Source organism: Protopterus annectens, chromosome 2.part1 (genome assembly GCF_019279795.1).
Source record: "Protopterus annectens isolate FY-2018-M chromosome 2.part1, PAN1.0, whole genome shotgun sequence".
Taxonomy (NCBI): Eukaryota; Metazoa; Chordata; order Ceratodontiformes; family Protopteridae; genus Protopterus; species Protopterus annectens.
The window spans coordinates 621098596-621113796 of NC_056729.1; the positions used below are offsets into that span (position 1 = coordinate 621098596).

A 15201-nucleotide genomic window follows, 5' to 3' on the forward strand; every position below is an offset into this window, starting at 1 on the left:
ACCTCTGCTATCTCTGAAAAAAACAAAAAAATTCTTGCTTTTTTCCCACTTTTCTGAGATTTAAAAAAGTTCAGTTACAGGTTTGCTGTTCTTGAACTGTTTGTAAGTTTCTTGGAGGCCATTTTTGGCTTGGGCTAAAGGGAAGTCTCTCTGTTGATCATTGGCAGTGAAAAACATTGAGCAGCCTGCCTGCCCCTGTGGGAGTGGTTACTGACTTGAAACTGTAGTTTTATTGGCCATTTTGGGTCAATTCCAAACTCTTTCATCTTCCTCTCTTAAAACCCTCTTTTGCGCGGTTTTGCCCGTTTTTGTGCATAGCACAACAGCGGGCAGCGCCGCCTAATTGGGTTTAAACTATTCCTGGCTCCACAAAGTCTGCTCTTCACTTTTTCCCTTAGAACTGCTCTATCTCTAAATTTAAACACCATATTCTCATTCTAAGGCCCTTCACTGGTCCAATCAAGTAATCCTACAAGTTAGCACTATTAAACCATAAGCACTACATACTCTTATACTCTCTACGATTACCCTGTCCTCTATTGGTCCATCTTAAATTCAGTTTCCCTATATTACTCTAGCATGTCCAAAGGTCGTCAATGGTTTCCTCTCCAGTCCAGCTGGTGAATCTGGGAATTTTGAGGCAATGTTACAACTGTATCATGTACAAGGACAACCCTCTCCTCCTCCAAACAGGTTCAAATATATGTGAGAGATGCAACTATTAAGCCAAACTGGAGACTGAGCTCTCTCATCTCAAAACTGGTGTAACCAGTCAGGAGGAGAAGGAACCTCACACAATACAATTCCAGTATCACATAGTCCCACCACATCAATGAACCAAACACATAAATACACAAAAACATACTCGGAGGCTCTAAATAAAAATCTACCTAAGCAACAGAGACCTCCAAAGCAGACATCCAAGCAAACGCTACCTCAAAACAAAACACGCACAACACATAGCCCACAAAGTCAGTGCGCCAAGCAGCCACAGCCCTTAAGGCTGAATAACACACCTTGATACTCTTGTAATAGGTGGCTCTATTGTCGGACACACTGACGTCCCACTCACCAGGCTGAATAAAGAGAAGGTCATGGTGTGCTGCCTGTTGGGTGCTAGGATCCGCAGCATAATGCAAGCACTCAGGTCACTCCAAAGCAAATACAAATATTACTCAGTCATTGTACATGCTGGTGTGAATGTCATGAGATGTATCTCCCTGGACTACATGAAAAGAGACATAGAGGAGCTCTCTCATCATGTAGCCCAGGCTGGTATGACCCTGACCTTGAGCAGAATCTTACCCTCACCTAGAATGATGCCACAGTACAAAGACAAAATGATCGATTTTAACAATTGGCTAAAATTTTGGTGTCATTCAAAGGGGATCCAGTGTCTGTCAGCCTGGAATGACATGCTCGACAAGCCACGTTGCTTCACTAGGGACGGCTTGCACCTGTCACCACTGGGCTTTCGGATATTGGCAAAGGCTCTTGCCACCCCCATAGTGCCTTTTTTAGGCAAGGCTCAAAAGTCAAACCCAACCCCATAGACAGCACAAGGAACAAGAAACTAAGGGTAATGCTGCTTAACGCCAGAAGTCTTAACCTCAAGATGCACGCACTCAAAGCTCTCCTTAGTATGGAGAACATCGATATCTGTGCAGTGACAGAAACCTGGTTCAAGGCTCCAGAGAGCACCCCAGCACTACCAGGCTATACCTCATATCATGCTTTTTGGCCCCAAAACCCGGACCGAACCACAAAAGGAGGGGGAGTTTCCATATTTATCATGGATATCCACACCTCCAGGTTAGTGGCATTGCACGAAGTATCGGAGACCATCCATGTGCAACTAACAGTGGGCAAGACTGCTTTTCAGTTTATAGCATCCTACAGACCACCCTCTCAAAGTCAGGAATCCCACTCGGCTTTCCTGAAAACATTGGAGAACATGAAGATTTCTCCGAACACCATTATATTGGGTGACTTCAACTACCCAAACATTGACTGGGAGCACTACTCAAGTCCCAGCACCTTAGCCCAAAGGTTCCTGGAAATTATAAATGCAAATGCTATGGAACAACTAGTCACCACTCCCACAAGAAGGGACAACATACTAGACCTGATCATTACCAACATGGGGACTCTATTCTCCACACCAGAAGTATATCCCTCATTGGTAAGATCAGACCATAAATTAATTTCACTGGATGTCCACATCCCGACCCCACCCTCAGCCCAGAAAACCACAGTGAAAAACTTCTCAGAAGCGAACTTCTCACTTCTCAAAACCGAAGTGGAATCCTTCAAGGCCCCAGGTCCAGTGGAAACCACGGCCCAAACTGCAGAATCCTATATAAACGCATTTTTCGGACATCTCCAGGAATACATGGATCATGCTATCCCAAACAAAACCAAGACCCAATCATCCAAAGGCAGGCGTCCAATCTGGTGGACCCCTGCCATAAATAAACTGTACAACAGAAGGAGGAAGCTACTACAAGATAGAGCAAAATCCCTAATAGGGAAGGCATCTCTGATCAGTACTAGCAAAAAATTACGATCCCTCATAAAATCCTTCAAGGCCAGCTTCGAGAGAAAAATTGCACAGGACACCAAAGACAATCATAAGGCTTTTTTTCAGTTATGTTAGGAACCTGGGATGCAACTCCCAGACTTGTTCTGAGTTGACTCTAAATGATAAAAAATACACTGAACCCACAGACATCACCAATATCCTGGCAGACAGGTTCAGTGCAAACTTCTCCACCCCCTTCCCCCCAAAAGAGCAAGTATCTATCCCGGCAGAGGACTGCCTCCCAAACATCTCTGATGCTCAGGTGAAGGCTGCCCTCTCCAAAGCAAAAAACACTGCTTCCATGGACCAGATGGCGTCCCAGGTTGCGTCCTACATGAACTCCAAGAGGAACTAATCCCTCAAATAAAACAGCTATACAATCTCAGCCTCACTACAGGATATGTGCCCACAGAATGGCGTACAGCAACAGTGGTCCCACTCCACAAAGGTGGAGCCTCTAAGGACCCTGGAAACTATAGCCCCATAAGCCTGACTAGCTTAGTCTGCATGGCTATGGAGAGGATCATCATGGAGCTCATAAACAAAGACATTGGGGACCTACAGACACTAGATCCTACCCAGTTCGGCTTTGTCAAGGGCAGATCCTGCCTTTTGAACCTGGTTGACTTCTTTGAAACAGTCACCAAAGCCATAGATGAAGGGAAGGTAGTCCACACAGCCTATCTGGACCTTGCAAAGGCATTTGACACAATACCCCACTCGGGCATCATAGATAAGCTATCCAGCTTAAATATAAACCCCTATGTCACAAGATGGGTCACAAACTGGCTCAAAGACAGAACCCTCAGAGTGAGAGTTGCTGGAGCCATGTCAGACTCGAAACCGGTCACAAGTGGCATCCCACAGGGTTCTGTCCTGGGACCACTCTTGTTCGGTATATACTTTTCCGAGGTACAGGCAAACATGGGAGGACTATAGCTCACCAAGTTCGCAGATGACTGCAAACTGGGCGACATAAATCGACTCTCCAGCTGACACAAACATCCTTCAAAAAGGTCTCACAGAGACAGATAACTGGTGCCAGCACCATGGTTTAAAGCTAAATGCCAAAAAATGTATAGTCATACCCTTTGGCAAAAACAATGTGCCCACAAATTACCACATAGGCGGAAACCCATTAAGTACAGAGAAAGTTATTAGGGACCTGGGGACCCAAGTTGATAGCAATCTCTCCTTTGAAAACCACATTGCCAAAGTGGTTAGAAAGACCTTCTACATAGCCCACCTCATCACAAAGGGTTTCACTTCCAGATCAAGAGAGGTAATCGTGCCCCTTTATTCATCCCTCATCAGGCCCATCATAGAATACAATGCCTCTTTTGGGATGTACCTTACCCGACACCTGCAGCAATTAGAAAAAACCCAAAAGTATCTCACCAAGAGGATCAAGGGTCTCAAACAGATGCTATATTCTGCTCGGTTAAAAAAACTCCAGCTCTACTCAGTTGCATACTGCCTTCTTCGAGGCAATCTATGCCTGACATACAAAGCTATGTCAAATCCAGAATTAATGGACATGCTCCACCTCAGTAAATCTAAATCCCTTAGAGCCACACGCTCGGGAGACTTGAACCTCAGCACAGAAATAAATAGAACTTGCTGGAGGGACAGGTTCATAACCCAGAGGCTCCCTTCACTCTGGAATAGAATTCCAGTTCATGTGAGGCAGAGCACCTCACTGAATCTCTTCAAGAAGAATCTCGATAGGTGGATGGGGGATCGTAGGTTTGTCCCAGGGATTACTCCCGTGTCACTATTAGACAGAGGCACAGTAAACTAAACATTAAAAAGGGCACAGTATACTCAAATCAAGGGGTGGCATAAGCCATACAGAATCGGGCTAGGCTTATAATTGCCCCAGGGCAGATAGCCTAGTATGAACCTATGAACCTATGAACCTAATAGGAAAATTAAATCCATATTTTTCATACTGTATGTAATAAAGTCCCAGTATTGCTGTTGCATGTAAGTGTAATTTTTATAATAGATTTCTGACCTTGAAATTTACCAATAACTGTTAATTAATGGTATACATGTAAGTTTAACAATCCTAAATGTAATATCAATATTAAAAGAAACATAATCTAAACATTTGTGTGTGTGTGTGTGTGTGTGTGTGTGTGTGTGTGTGTGTGTGTGTGTCACCTCTTGTGAATTTATGCCTCATATTTTGTGGCAAATCACTGAAGGATTGAATTCAGTAAATAATGACAGGCATTTGAATTGCAGACTTCATATTCCTCAGAAAATAAATGGTAACAAAAAAACTTTTATTCTAGCAATGTTGCAAGTTTATAACATCAGTATTTGAAATTTCCCCTTAATTTGGGGCTGTATTCCCCCATTATTGGCTTTGTCCAGGTTTTCTGTGCTAAGAGGTTGAGAGCTATGGTGAGAAGTGTGAACTGAATTCACTAAATGATAGCCATTTAAGTTTCAGTCTTCCTGCCTTCAAGGAAACTGCTGATTTGGCATAGTGGTATATTGCTCTGACTGTAGTACACAGGGTCATGGGTTCAGACTTGGCAGTGAAATGCATTATGGTAACCCTACATTTTACTCTAGCAACTTTCCAAAATGTTTGCCCCCCCACCAAAAAAAAAAAACAAAAAACTGAAAAGACTTTTATGATGGAAACATTCTGAACTGGGCAGTGGTTCATGCATTTTGTTTCATCGCCTACTGGAAAAATGTTCAAACAATAAATTTAAAATGCACTCTGTCTAACAAGTGTGCTGTATTATGCAAGGAATATAATTTAATAAAGTCAGGAAGGTGTATCAAAGAACACATGTATGTTTCTTGTTTTGTGTGCAAGGGGCCAATGATTTGAAAACAGCCCAAACGTAATCTTTATCAGGGACTGGCCAGATGCATTTTCTTTGGCTGTGGTGTGGGTTTCAAAGCTGTTTCAATGAATGTGAGTTTCAAGGGCAGAGAATTTTAATGGCAATTCTATTTTCATTGTGAGTCAGTATTGCTTTGTTTAGCAGATGTATATTAGTATTTGTGCATTGTGCTATAAAATGTACAAATAAAATCCAAATGATCATTATAAAAGTAAAGCAGTATGCACACATTAGTTTTTATGGTAAATGGGGTGAAATAGACAGGTAATGGGAATTGGAATGGCTGTAGGGGGACTCTGGTGCCATATTTTTGTTGTCTGGTTTTAGTTTGCTTTTGAAAGTTGGTATCCCACAATTCCATTGGAGTGGGCAGGGTCACACAATTATGTATGCAAATTTGATGTTAATCAGCATACAGATGTATGCCTATTTTTCATGGGCCTTTCCAGATTTTTGATGTTTCCAGGTTGAGAGGTATACGTGATGTTGACTTTCTTCATTTCTGTATGTAGATTATAAGTATGTTAAATTAGTAATTTTTTTTCTTAGGAAAAATTAAATAAGGAACTAACTAACTAAATAAATATCCAAACCTTTTCATAAAAAACAAACTAAGCAACACGGGGAATACAGAGAGGGAAGGGTTACTGCAGCAGTGGTCATTTGAACATCCACTACTATAGAAAGTTTACTTACACAACTATACTACAGTAATCATATTAATCACTGCTGCAGTATCCTTAGATGTATTGGTAGATTACCCTAGCTTAGTACATTTGGGAGGTGGAAGGAAGAAAAAGCTAGAAGCCCCTGGTGAATGATCCTAGCAAAGTCTGACCTGGACCTACAGAATGAATCAAGCATTTAGTGCTTTGTAAAAGTAAGTATAGAGGACCAAGTAGCAGCTTCTGGAATACTTCTAGAATCCAGCCCTTTCCAGAAGGCCATACTGAAGCTAAGGCCCTTATAGAGTATGCCTTGACCCTGCCTGGAATACTTTTGTTATGATAAATACAACAAAAGGTAATAGCCTCAGACAACAGTTTAGAAATAGTCTGTTTTGTCACACATTGTCCCTTTTCCTTACCTTCACAAGAAATGAACAATTGATCTGAAGATCTTAAAGATTTAGTTCTGGACATGCAAAGTATGGTCTATCCTTTCTGCTTCATTTTTAGGTTCGGGAAAGAAAACGGAGATGGATAGTTTGGCTTAAAGTAAACGTCAATACCACTTTAAGCATAAAAGAAGGATTAGTTCTCAAAGAAACCCTGGCCCTGTTGAAAATGAGATAAGGCTGATTAACCATAAAAGCTTGCAATTCAGATATTCTTCTTGCAGAGATCAGAGCAATCAGTAATTATGTTGTCCATAATAAGAACCTCAACTCAGCTAGGTTAGCCAGTTCAATTGGAGAAAGTGTTAGCTACTCTAACACAAAATTAAGATCCCAAGGAGGGCCCACAGGCATTTCGACATAAGACTGCATTGAAAAAGAATGATCTATGGGCATACATGCTGAAATTGCTGATAAATGAACCTTGGTAGAGGAATAAGAAAGGCCACAGTATAGCAACTTATACAAATATTGTATAACCAAAGAACAACTATCCCTGAATTGCTGCTGGTTATTTTTTTTAAATACTTTTATTGAATTATCTGTCACTTGTGACATAGGCAAATTTACATTTATACATCTTTATTAAACCATCACTCATGACACAGGCAATCATACATTTATATAAATGAAAACAAACCATACTGACGCAATCCGAGGTGCAAGCATTTTACATCACAAACTATACTGACATGCTCCCAGTTGCAAACATTATACGACACTTACAATCAACCCAATCATTTTCAGTCAAATATTACATAACTCATTTTAGTCCTGCCTTCTTTTAAACCTCATGTCTCCCCTGTATGTATTGCTCCCACAATTCCAAATTTTCCTATGTAATCTGCTCCTACCCTTTTCTAAAGATCTCAATTCCAGTTGCTTTATCTCTGATAGTATATTCAATGCTTCTAGTATAGTTGGTTTAGCTTTTGATTTCCATTTTCTAGTAACTGCTTTTTTGGCAGCCATCATAATTAGACACAGCAAGGCCTTACCATGTCTAGGCAATTCTGATTCTGTATCATAGCTCAGAAAAATCATCTCCATTATCACGCCAATCTGCCCACCCAGCATCTTGTTGTTGGCACCAACCAGAAAACCTTTTCCATTTGCTAATGTATGATTTTCTAGTGGCAGGCTTTCTTGCCTCCATTGGTACCTGCTGGACATCCTGATTAAATAGGAGCCTAAAAAGAATTAAGACCCTATCATCCAGACACTCAATTGAAGTTGACTGATGGGGTATATTAAACACCCATTTTCTTATATGAGCAGATCCAGTCTGTGAGGAATCTTGTGGAAATTGTCCAAGCCATTTCCAAAAGAAGGGAGAACCACAGTTGCCTGGGCCAGAAGGGAGTCTCCACAATGATTTCGGGGGATTCCTTCTGAATCTTCCGAAAGTACACTGGTTATTAGTGAAAAGGGTGTAAAAGCATACAGAAACATTCCTGTCTGAAGGAAAAAGGGCATCTGTCTTCCAGGCCTTGTTGCATAGAGTTCTGGAACAGAATCTTGCCAGTTTATTGTTCAGAGAGGGGATAAGGAGGTCTACTTGAGGAATTCCCCAGAGATGGATTAAATCTTGAAAGACCCCAGGTCTAGTTTTTATTCATGAGGGCCTGCCCTGGTCCTGCTCAGCTTGTCTGCCACACAATTTTGCTTTAAAATGTAAGACAAACCAAAAATGAAACACTGGCAACTGGTTCAGGCAAATAAAATGGTAAGCTCCAAATGAAATAAGTGCATTTAATGGATAAAATAAAGCGCTTTTCATCCAGTATATTAACTTGAACTTCTTCAGATAAAAAACAAGTACAAATTAGAGTTTTAAATACCCCTCCCAGTTCTCCCATGTGATTTTTCAGTAGCAAGCTCTTAAAGGAACATCACTGCAATACCATCCAAGGTCATTCTTCACTGTTACATAGGTATAAAACCACTGTAAAAAGTCTCAATAATTTAACCTATGTAAAATATTATTTAGAAAAACATTTTATGAAACACATATATTAAAACATTTTAGAGCATATTTTAGAATGTTTATCTCCTCAAATTTTTAAATTTTAGCATGCAATGAATTGAGCACAGATCATTCAATCCCGGGGTAATATATGGCTTCAAGCGGATTTGCCACAGTAATTCTAACTGTTCATAAATTACTGTTAGGGGTCCACCCCTTGAGTCAGTGTAAATTTGTTCTATTACTCAGAATTTGAAAGTGTAGTTATATGTCTAGCTAATGCATTCTCTGTTTTTTTTTAAATGTACGTATGTTCGTAAATCCTATCTTTTAGTTTATGTTTTGTCTTTCCTACAAAGAAGGAAGGGCATAGTTGGCATAAAGCAAGATAAACTACCATTCTGGATTGGCAATTATCTGTATTACTGCTTTTCAACACTTTACCATTAATTTCTGCATTTCGTCCTTTCTGTATGTATTTGCAGTATGGACAGCTAATACATTTAAACATTCTGGGATTTTTAATTATGGTGGATCTCCTAACCTCCAATAAGTTTTTCAAGTTCTTCCCTTTCCTGAATATAATTTTGGGACTTTTGCTTAGTTTGGCCATTATTTCCCTGTTGTCCAATAATAAATTCCATTTTTTGTTTAGCATGATTCTGACATTATTGGCTTCAGGGTTAAATGTTATGACCAATCCAGTTTTGAAATTAATGTTAGCCATGTTTTCTGCATCAATATTTTGGATTGCTTCTCTGGTTACTAAATTATCTTGTGTTTGTTCGCCTCCCAGTATAGGTTTATAAAAAACAGTGGATCTTTTGTTTGTAACTTCCTCTATTAACTCATTCAGTAAAGTTGAAGGATAGGGTCTCTTTTGAAACATGTGCTTTAAATTAATGCACTCATGTTCAAATTCTAAATCAGTGGTTACCATTCTTGCTGCTCATACCAGTTGCACTTTCACCACTGATCTTTTTTGGTGAAAGTGGTGAGCACTTGAATAATGCAAAAAGGTGTTTGAATATGTGCTTTTTTCTGTATATTTCTACACTATATTCTCTCTTGCTTGCTTTCCTGAAGAGTATAGCCAAGTAAGGGATTTTAATTGTAAAAAGTTAGCAGTGGTATTAAAGTAATTCACCAATTCACTAACTACCATTATGTCTCCTTTGCTTATCATGACTATTTCAGCCAGGTAATGAGTAAAAAAAAAGATATGGTTAGCCATTTCAACATTCCCAAAAATATATTCATGCTCCCAGTAGGCCATGACTAAATTAACAAAACTGGCTTCACATGGGGAACCCATGGCCACTCCAGTTTTCTGTAAGTAATACTTATTTTTGAAAAAAATGAAATTGTTGGCCAAAATAATGTCTAATAATTCCTCCACTAGATGTATTTCTGTATTGGGGGCTCCTTTCCATTTCATCATGGTAGATACCCATTCAATACCCAATGCATGGGGGATAGAGGTGTAGAGGTCTTTCACATCTACTGTTAGAAAGTTGTAATCATTATTGTGTTCTGGTAAGATGATTTCCTCTAGGAATGACCATGAATCCTTGCATATTTAGTATTCAGTTGCTACTTATTTCTTCAGTATGCTGCGTACAACTTTAGTCCTGGCATACAAGGGAATTTCTTCCATCAACAATTGGTCTCAGTGTGAGATTCTGTAAATCTATAAATCTTTATGGACCTTTGGTACTCCAAAGATGACTGGTGTCAAAGGAGCCAAAATGTTCATATAATTGTACATTTCTAGATCTATTTTACCTTCTATAAACAAGTCATTAATGTACATTTTAATGTGTTGGTTAGCAATATTGAACTGGTTCAAAGACACTTTCTTATAAGCTTCATTGTCTAATAAGTTTTTTATTCTGTTTTCATAGTCATCCAGGTCCATAAATACTAACCCCCCACCTTTATCAGGTTTCATCACCCTTACCTGAACTGTTTTTAATAAGTTTAGAATCTCCCATTCATTTTTATTCATGTTTCTCTTATGTCCTGTTTTTCTATTGTATATATCATGAATATTAATGTTTCACACTTTTTTTCAAATGTATGTAATGTTGCATGTAGAGGAGGGTTAAACATACTGTGTACAAAGACGGGGTTAGGTTCAGCATTTTTAATGCCTAAAATTACATTTAAATTCAGTTTTCTTACAAACATTTTCAAGCCCACAATAGTTTTAGTAAGTCCATTCTTTGTGCAGGAATAAATGTTAAACCTTTTGCTAAAAGTACCAATTCTGGAGGTATCACAAAGGATGAATAGTTGTAAATAAGAAAATCACCTTCACTGTTTTTGACAATTGCACAGTTCTGTACTATATCACAGTCCTATGTTTTATTTACCTCCACTTCTTGTTGTGTGCTTTGCTCTTGTTGTTTTCATCTGTTGTTTGGCAGTGGTAAACCCTGATTGTTGAAGGCTGTATTATTGTTACCTTGATGAATGATTTGTTGGTTTTGTTGCTGGAAGTTCATATTTCGGTGTACATAGTTGTTATTCATTATATATCCTTGGTTTTGGCTGCGAATATGTTCACTTTGACTTATGGTTCCATTTCCTCATGCTTCATTTGATGTTCCTTCACCTATGTCTTCCATTCCATTGCATGCAGTAGTTGTAGGAAGTTCATTTGCATCATTTCCTGCCTCCAATTCATGCATATGCATGGGGTGGGAATTGACTTCCGGATTCCATATTTGTGAATTAGATGGGCATGGAAAAGCAGTGCCTTTTTCATATTGTAAGCGATCGCAATTACGTTTTTTAATTTTTGTTGTTTTTAGTTTGCCAGTGTGCTGGTCAGTACTATGAAATATTCTGTTGTAATCATATTAATATCTTGGAAAGTCAGTATGTCCACGAATCTCTTCATCAAGCCTCTGGACATTATCTGTTATTCCCTTCCCTATTATCTGGTAGTGCTTTATCATGAGGGTTAGGAGATCCAAACCCTGTTGATTAAATAATTGAATCAAGTCCTTGTGAAAGTTAGAGTCTGACACTAACCCTGTTGGATATTGACAAATTTGTAGTCCTTTTGGGACTATTTTAACTGAATACATTCTTCACAGTATTCTATCTCCAAGCATATTTTTTTTTTTGTATTTGAGTAATTTATTGTCAAATAGTGCCAAGTTAGTAGAAATAGGGACAGTGTTACCTCCAGCCTGATTATCTGATGTTCAACATGGGATCCCAATAAGCCTTGGAGTGTTTCTCACTGCATGCAAATCATGATTTAGTTCTTGGTGTAAACTTGATTCCCATCTAGCGGAATACAGTTGAGTAAGGTCTATGTTCACTTCTGTACTGGAAGCCCCTGCTGCTAATTGCAGCTGCTTACCGGGTGCTCTTGCTGTATCAGGATGTACTGGAATGGAAGATTCATAGCTGGTCAAGTGCCCATTAGAGAGATTCAACTCTCTCATAGTAGTGTTATCCAGTCTTCTTTGTAAAGCTTCCACTTGTTGGCTCAAAGTAGCCACAACAATGCTCAAGTTGTTTAGCATTTCCCTCTCACCTCCAGGTTCAACAAAGTGGTATGGAGTGCTGTCTAAACCGTGAGATGCTATGAACTTATTCAAACAAACAAATAAAATTCAAAAACGAAAGACAAACCAAAAATGAAACACTGGCAACTGGTTCAGGCAAATAAAACAGTAGACTCCAAATTAAATAAGTGTATTTAATGGAGAAAAATAAAGCATTTTATTTTTGTCTAGTATATTAACCTGAACTTCTTCAGATAAAAAACAAGTACAAATTAGAGTTTTAAATACCCCTCCCAGTTCTCTCATGTGATTGTTCGGTAGCAAGCTACTACAATACCGGTCATTCTTCACTGTTACATAGGTATAAAACCATTGTAAAAAGTCTCAATAATTTAATTTATGTAAAATATTTAGAAAAAAATTTTATAAAACACATATATTAAAACATTTTAGAGCATAATTTAGAACATTTATCTCCTCAAATTTTTCACTTTTAGCATGCAATGAATTGAGCACATGTCATACAATCCTGGGGAAATATACGTTCAAGCAGATTTGCCACAGTAATTCTAACTGTTCAAGAATTACTGTTAGGGGTCCACTCCTTGAGTCAGTGTAAACTTGTTCTATTACCTAGAATTTAAAAGTGTGGTTAGGGTTTCCTCTTACATGTCTAGCTAATGCATTCTCTGTTTTGTTTTTTGAAATGGTATACGTATTTTCTTAAATCCTATCTTTTAGTTTACGTTCTGTCTTTCCTACATAGAAGGAAGGACATAGTTGGCATAAAGCAAGATAAACTACCATTATGGATTGGCAAGTATATCTATTACTGCTTTTCAACACTTTGCCATTAATTTCTACACTTCTTCCTTCCCGTATGTATTTACAGTATGGACGGCTAAGACATTTAAACATTCCAGGATTTTTAATTATGGTGGGTCTCTGAACCAAACTACAATACAGTGTTATGGCAATCTGTTAAAACATAAAACTCCTAACTTTAGAATAGTTTTCCTGAAGAAGAAAGTGATAAAACACAAACGATATTTAGAAAATGTAAGTTTTTTCACCCAAAGGGAACTTATCTGTCCAGAAAAGGAACACCACCAAGCTGATCATCAATCCTTGAAACCTTAGAGGAGCACATTTGTCAGTGGCAGCAGAAGCTCTGAAGGGCTTGGCACCCAACCTTATCTTCAATTCAGCTTAGTTCAAGGTGCCTGAGAATTTGGGAATGTGTAAGGTTCTCTGAAGCTTTGGAAGCTGTCTGTCTGTTAAATTCTTAGCAGGATATAACCCATATATCTAAGGGTACTACAACACTGATCGGTATGATGGACATCTTATTTTTATTTTAATGAAGTAGTGGTTTTTATCTTTATGCATCTTCATTGTGGTTTCCCTTGGTTATTGTTTTATTTAACTTTTTATTGTACTTCTACATATTATAGGTTTGTTTTTGTTTGTATTTACACAATACATAAACATGGGGCTGCAGCAATTAAAATTCTTGATGGCCAGTAGGCTATAAGCTTGGCAGTTGAATCTACAAGCTTATAATATTTGTATTTTGTTAATAGTCCCCACTGCCATACATCTAGAACATAAACTTGAAGCTATATTTTTATTTACAATCATAGAAAGTGAATAATAATAGAGGTTCCTTTCAGTATCATGATATGGCTTATTCAGTTCGGAATGATGCACTTCCTGGCGAGCACATTTTTAATTATCATTGTGCTCCAGTGATTTAGTACAGTATGATGCTCATATGGGAATAGTGCAGCTAAACAAATGCATACAAAGGGAATTGTATAATGAGAAGAATAATTTGTCATTACCTGCATTTGTATTTTCACTGTTGTTTTCCTTTGAACTACCTTTCAGGTTCCACATTCAGTCTGTAGTGAAACCTGCCTTGCAGGAAACGTGAAAATCCCAAGAAAGGGTCAACCAGTTTGCTGCTTTGACTGTATTCCATGCTCAAATGGTAAAATCACAAATTTTACAGGTAACTATTTTTTTAAAATGTGTAACAGAAGTTGTGAAACTATTTGCATGTTTTCTTTATGTTTTATTGCAATATGAGGAGGTCAAGGGTATCAAATGCAAAAAAAAAAAATAAACTTGCTTTGCATTGACATTTAAATGGCATTTCTGAATAGTCACAACTTTTATGAATAAGGATTGAATTGTATACCTGAAGTTGAAATGTAGAGCAAGATTAGGCAGGAATATAATCAAAATTTGAGTTCTTTTGTAAGTAAAAGCAACTTAAAGTTTATTGGTCATGTTTGGATGCATATTTGTGTTACATTTAATTTATTTTCCTGTCGTACCTGTCATGATAAAGTTGCAAGTGATTTTGCAAAACATAAACAATTAGTGTGCTATTTAACTTTTTAGTTTCACTGTTTATTCCATTTTCTCTCTAACCACACCCATACAATTATTTCATGGTAGATACTGAGCAAAGATTTAAGAAAGCTGCAAAGCATTATGAGTAACTAAAATAAATTACATTCTTGGAGGATCTACATTTTATTTACATTGTGGTTTCTGTGCTGCATCATTTTGGTGAAGATTCAATAAAGCCTACATGGTGCATTATGACCATGTGCACATCACAGCTGCAATGTCACACACATGGTAGTGTGCTGATTTGTATTCAGCAATTGGCTCTGTACATCGTGTAGAGCTGCACAAACATGATAAACATTGTGGTAGGCTAATTACAGCATAAGCAGATGAACTGTATGCTAATCATCAAATCCAAGATGGAGAAGCTATTCAACAAGTTATAAAACAATTGTGTACACTCAGTGCAGATTTTAGCTTTGAATTCTAAAACCTATTGGAATGCAGACACATAAACTACTCTACATGGAAAGAATGTTAGGGGTTGCAGTTGCTCTTACACATGTGTATGTGCAACAGGCCCAAGTCTGTATTGCTGCTGCTGCTAATAAGCCTCAGCCAAGAAGGAGAAGGGTGTTTAAACACCATTTAACTTTTCATAGTCTGCATGGGGTGGAAATTGTAGAGCACTACAGGGTAGATAGAGACACACTACAAAAACCTTGCAACCTCTGTCATCCTCAACTGACAGCAAGGGTAAACTGAGGGGAATCAGTACCTGT

At 38.2% G+C, this 15201-nt stretch overlaps 1 protein-coding gene across 1 annotated transcript in view; it reads left to right on the forward strand.

The window, feature by feature from the left end:
- The window catches only part of LOC122794885 (vomeronasal type-2 receptor 26-like), a 386917-nt gene that overhangs the window by 188253 nt on the left and 183463 nt on the right, over positions 1–15201 (forward strand). Inside the window, exon 5 of the mRNA XM_044063484.1 lies at positions 13962–14072. Within this exon, the coding sequence (XP_043919419.1) occupies positions 13962–14072 (111 nt within the window). The remainder of the gene's footprint in view (positions 1–13961; positions 14073–15201) is intronic.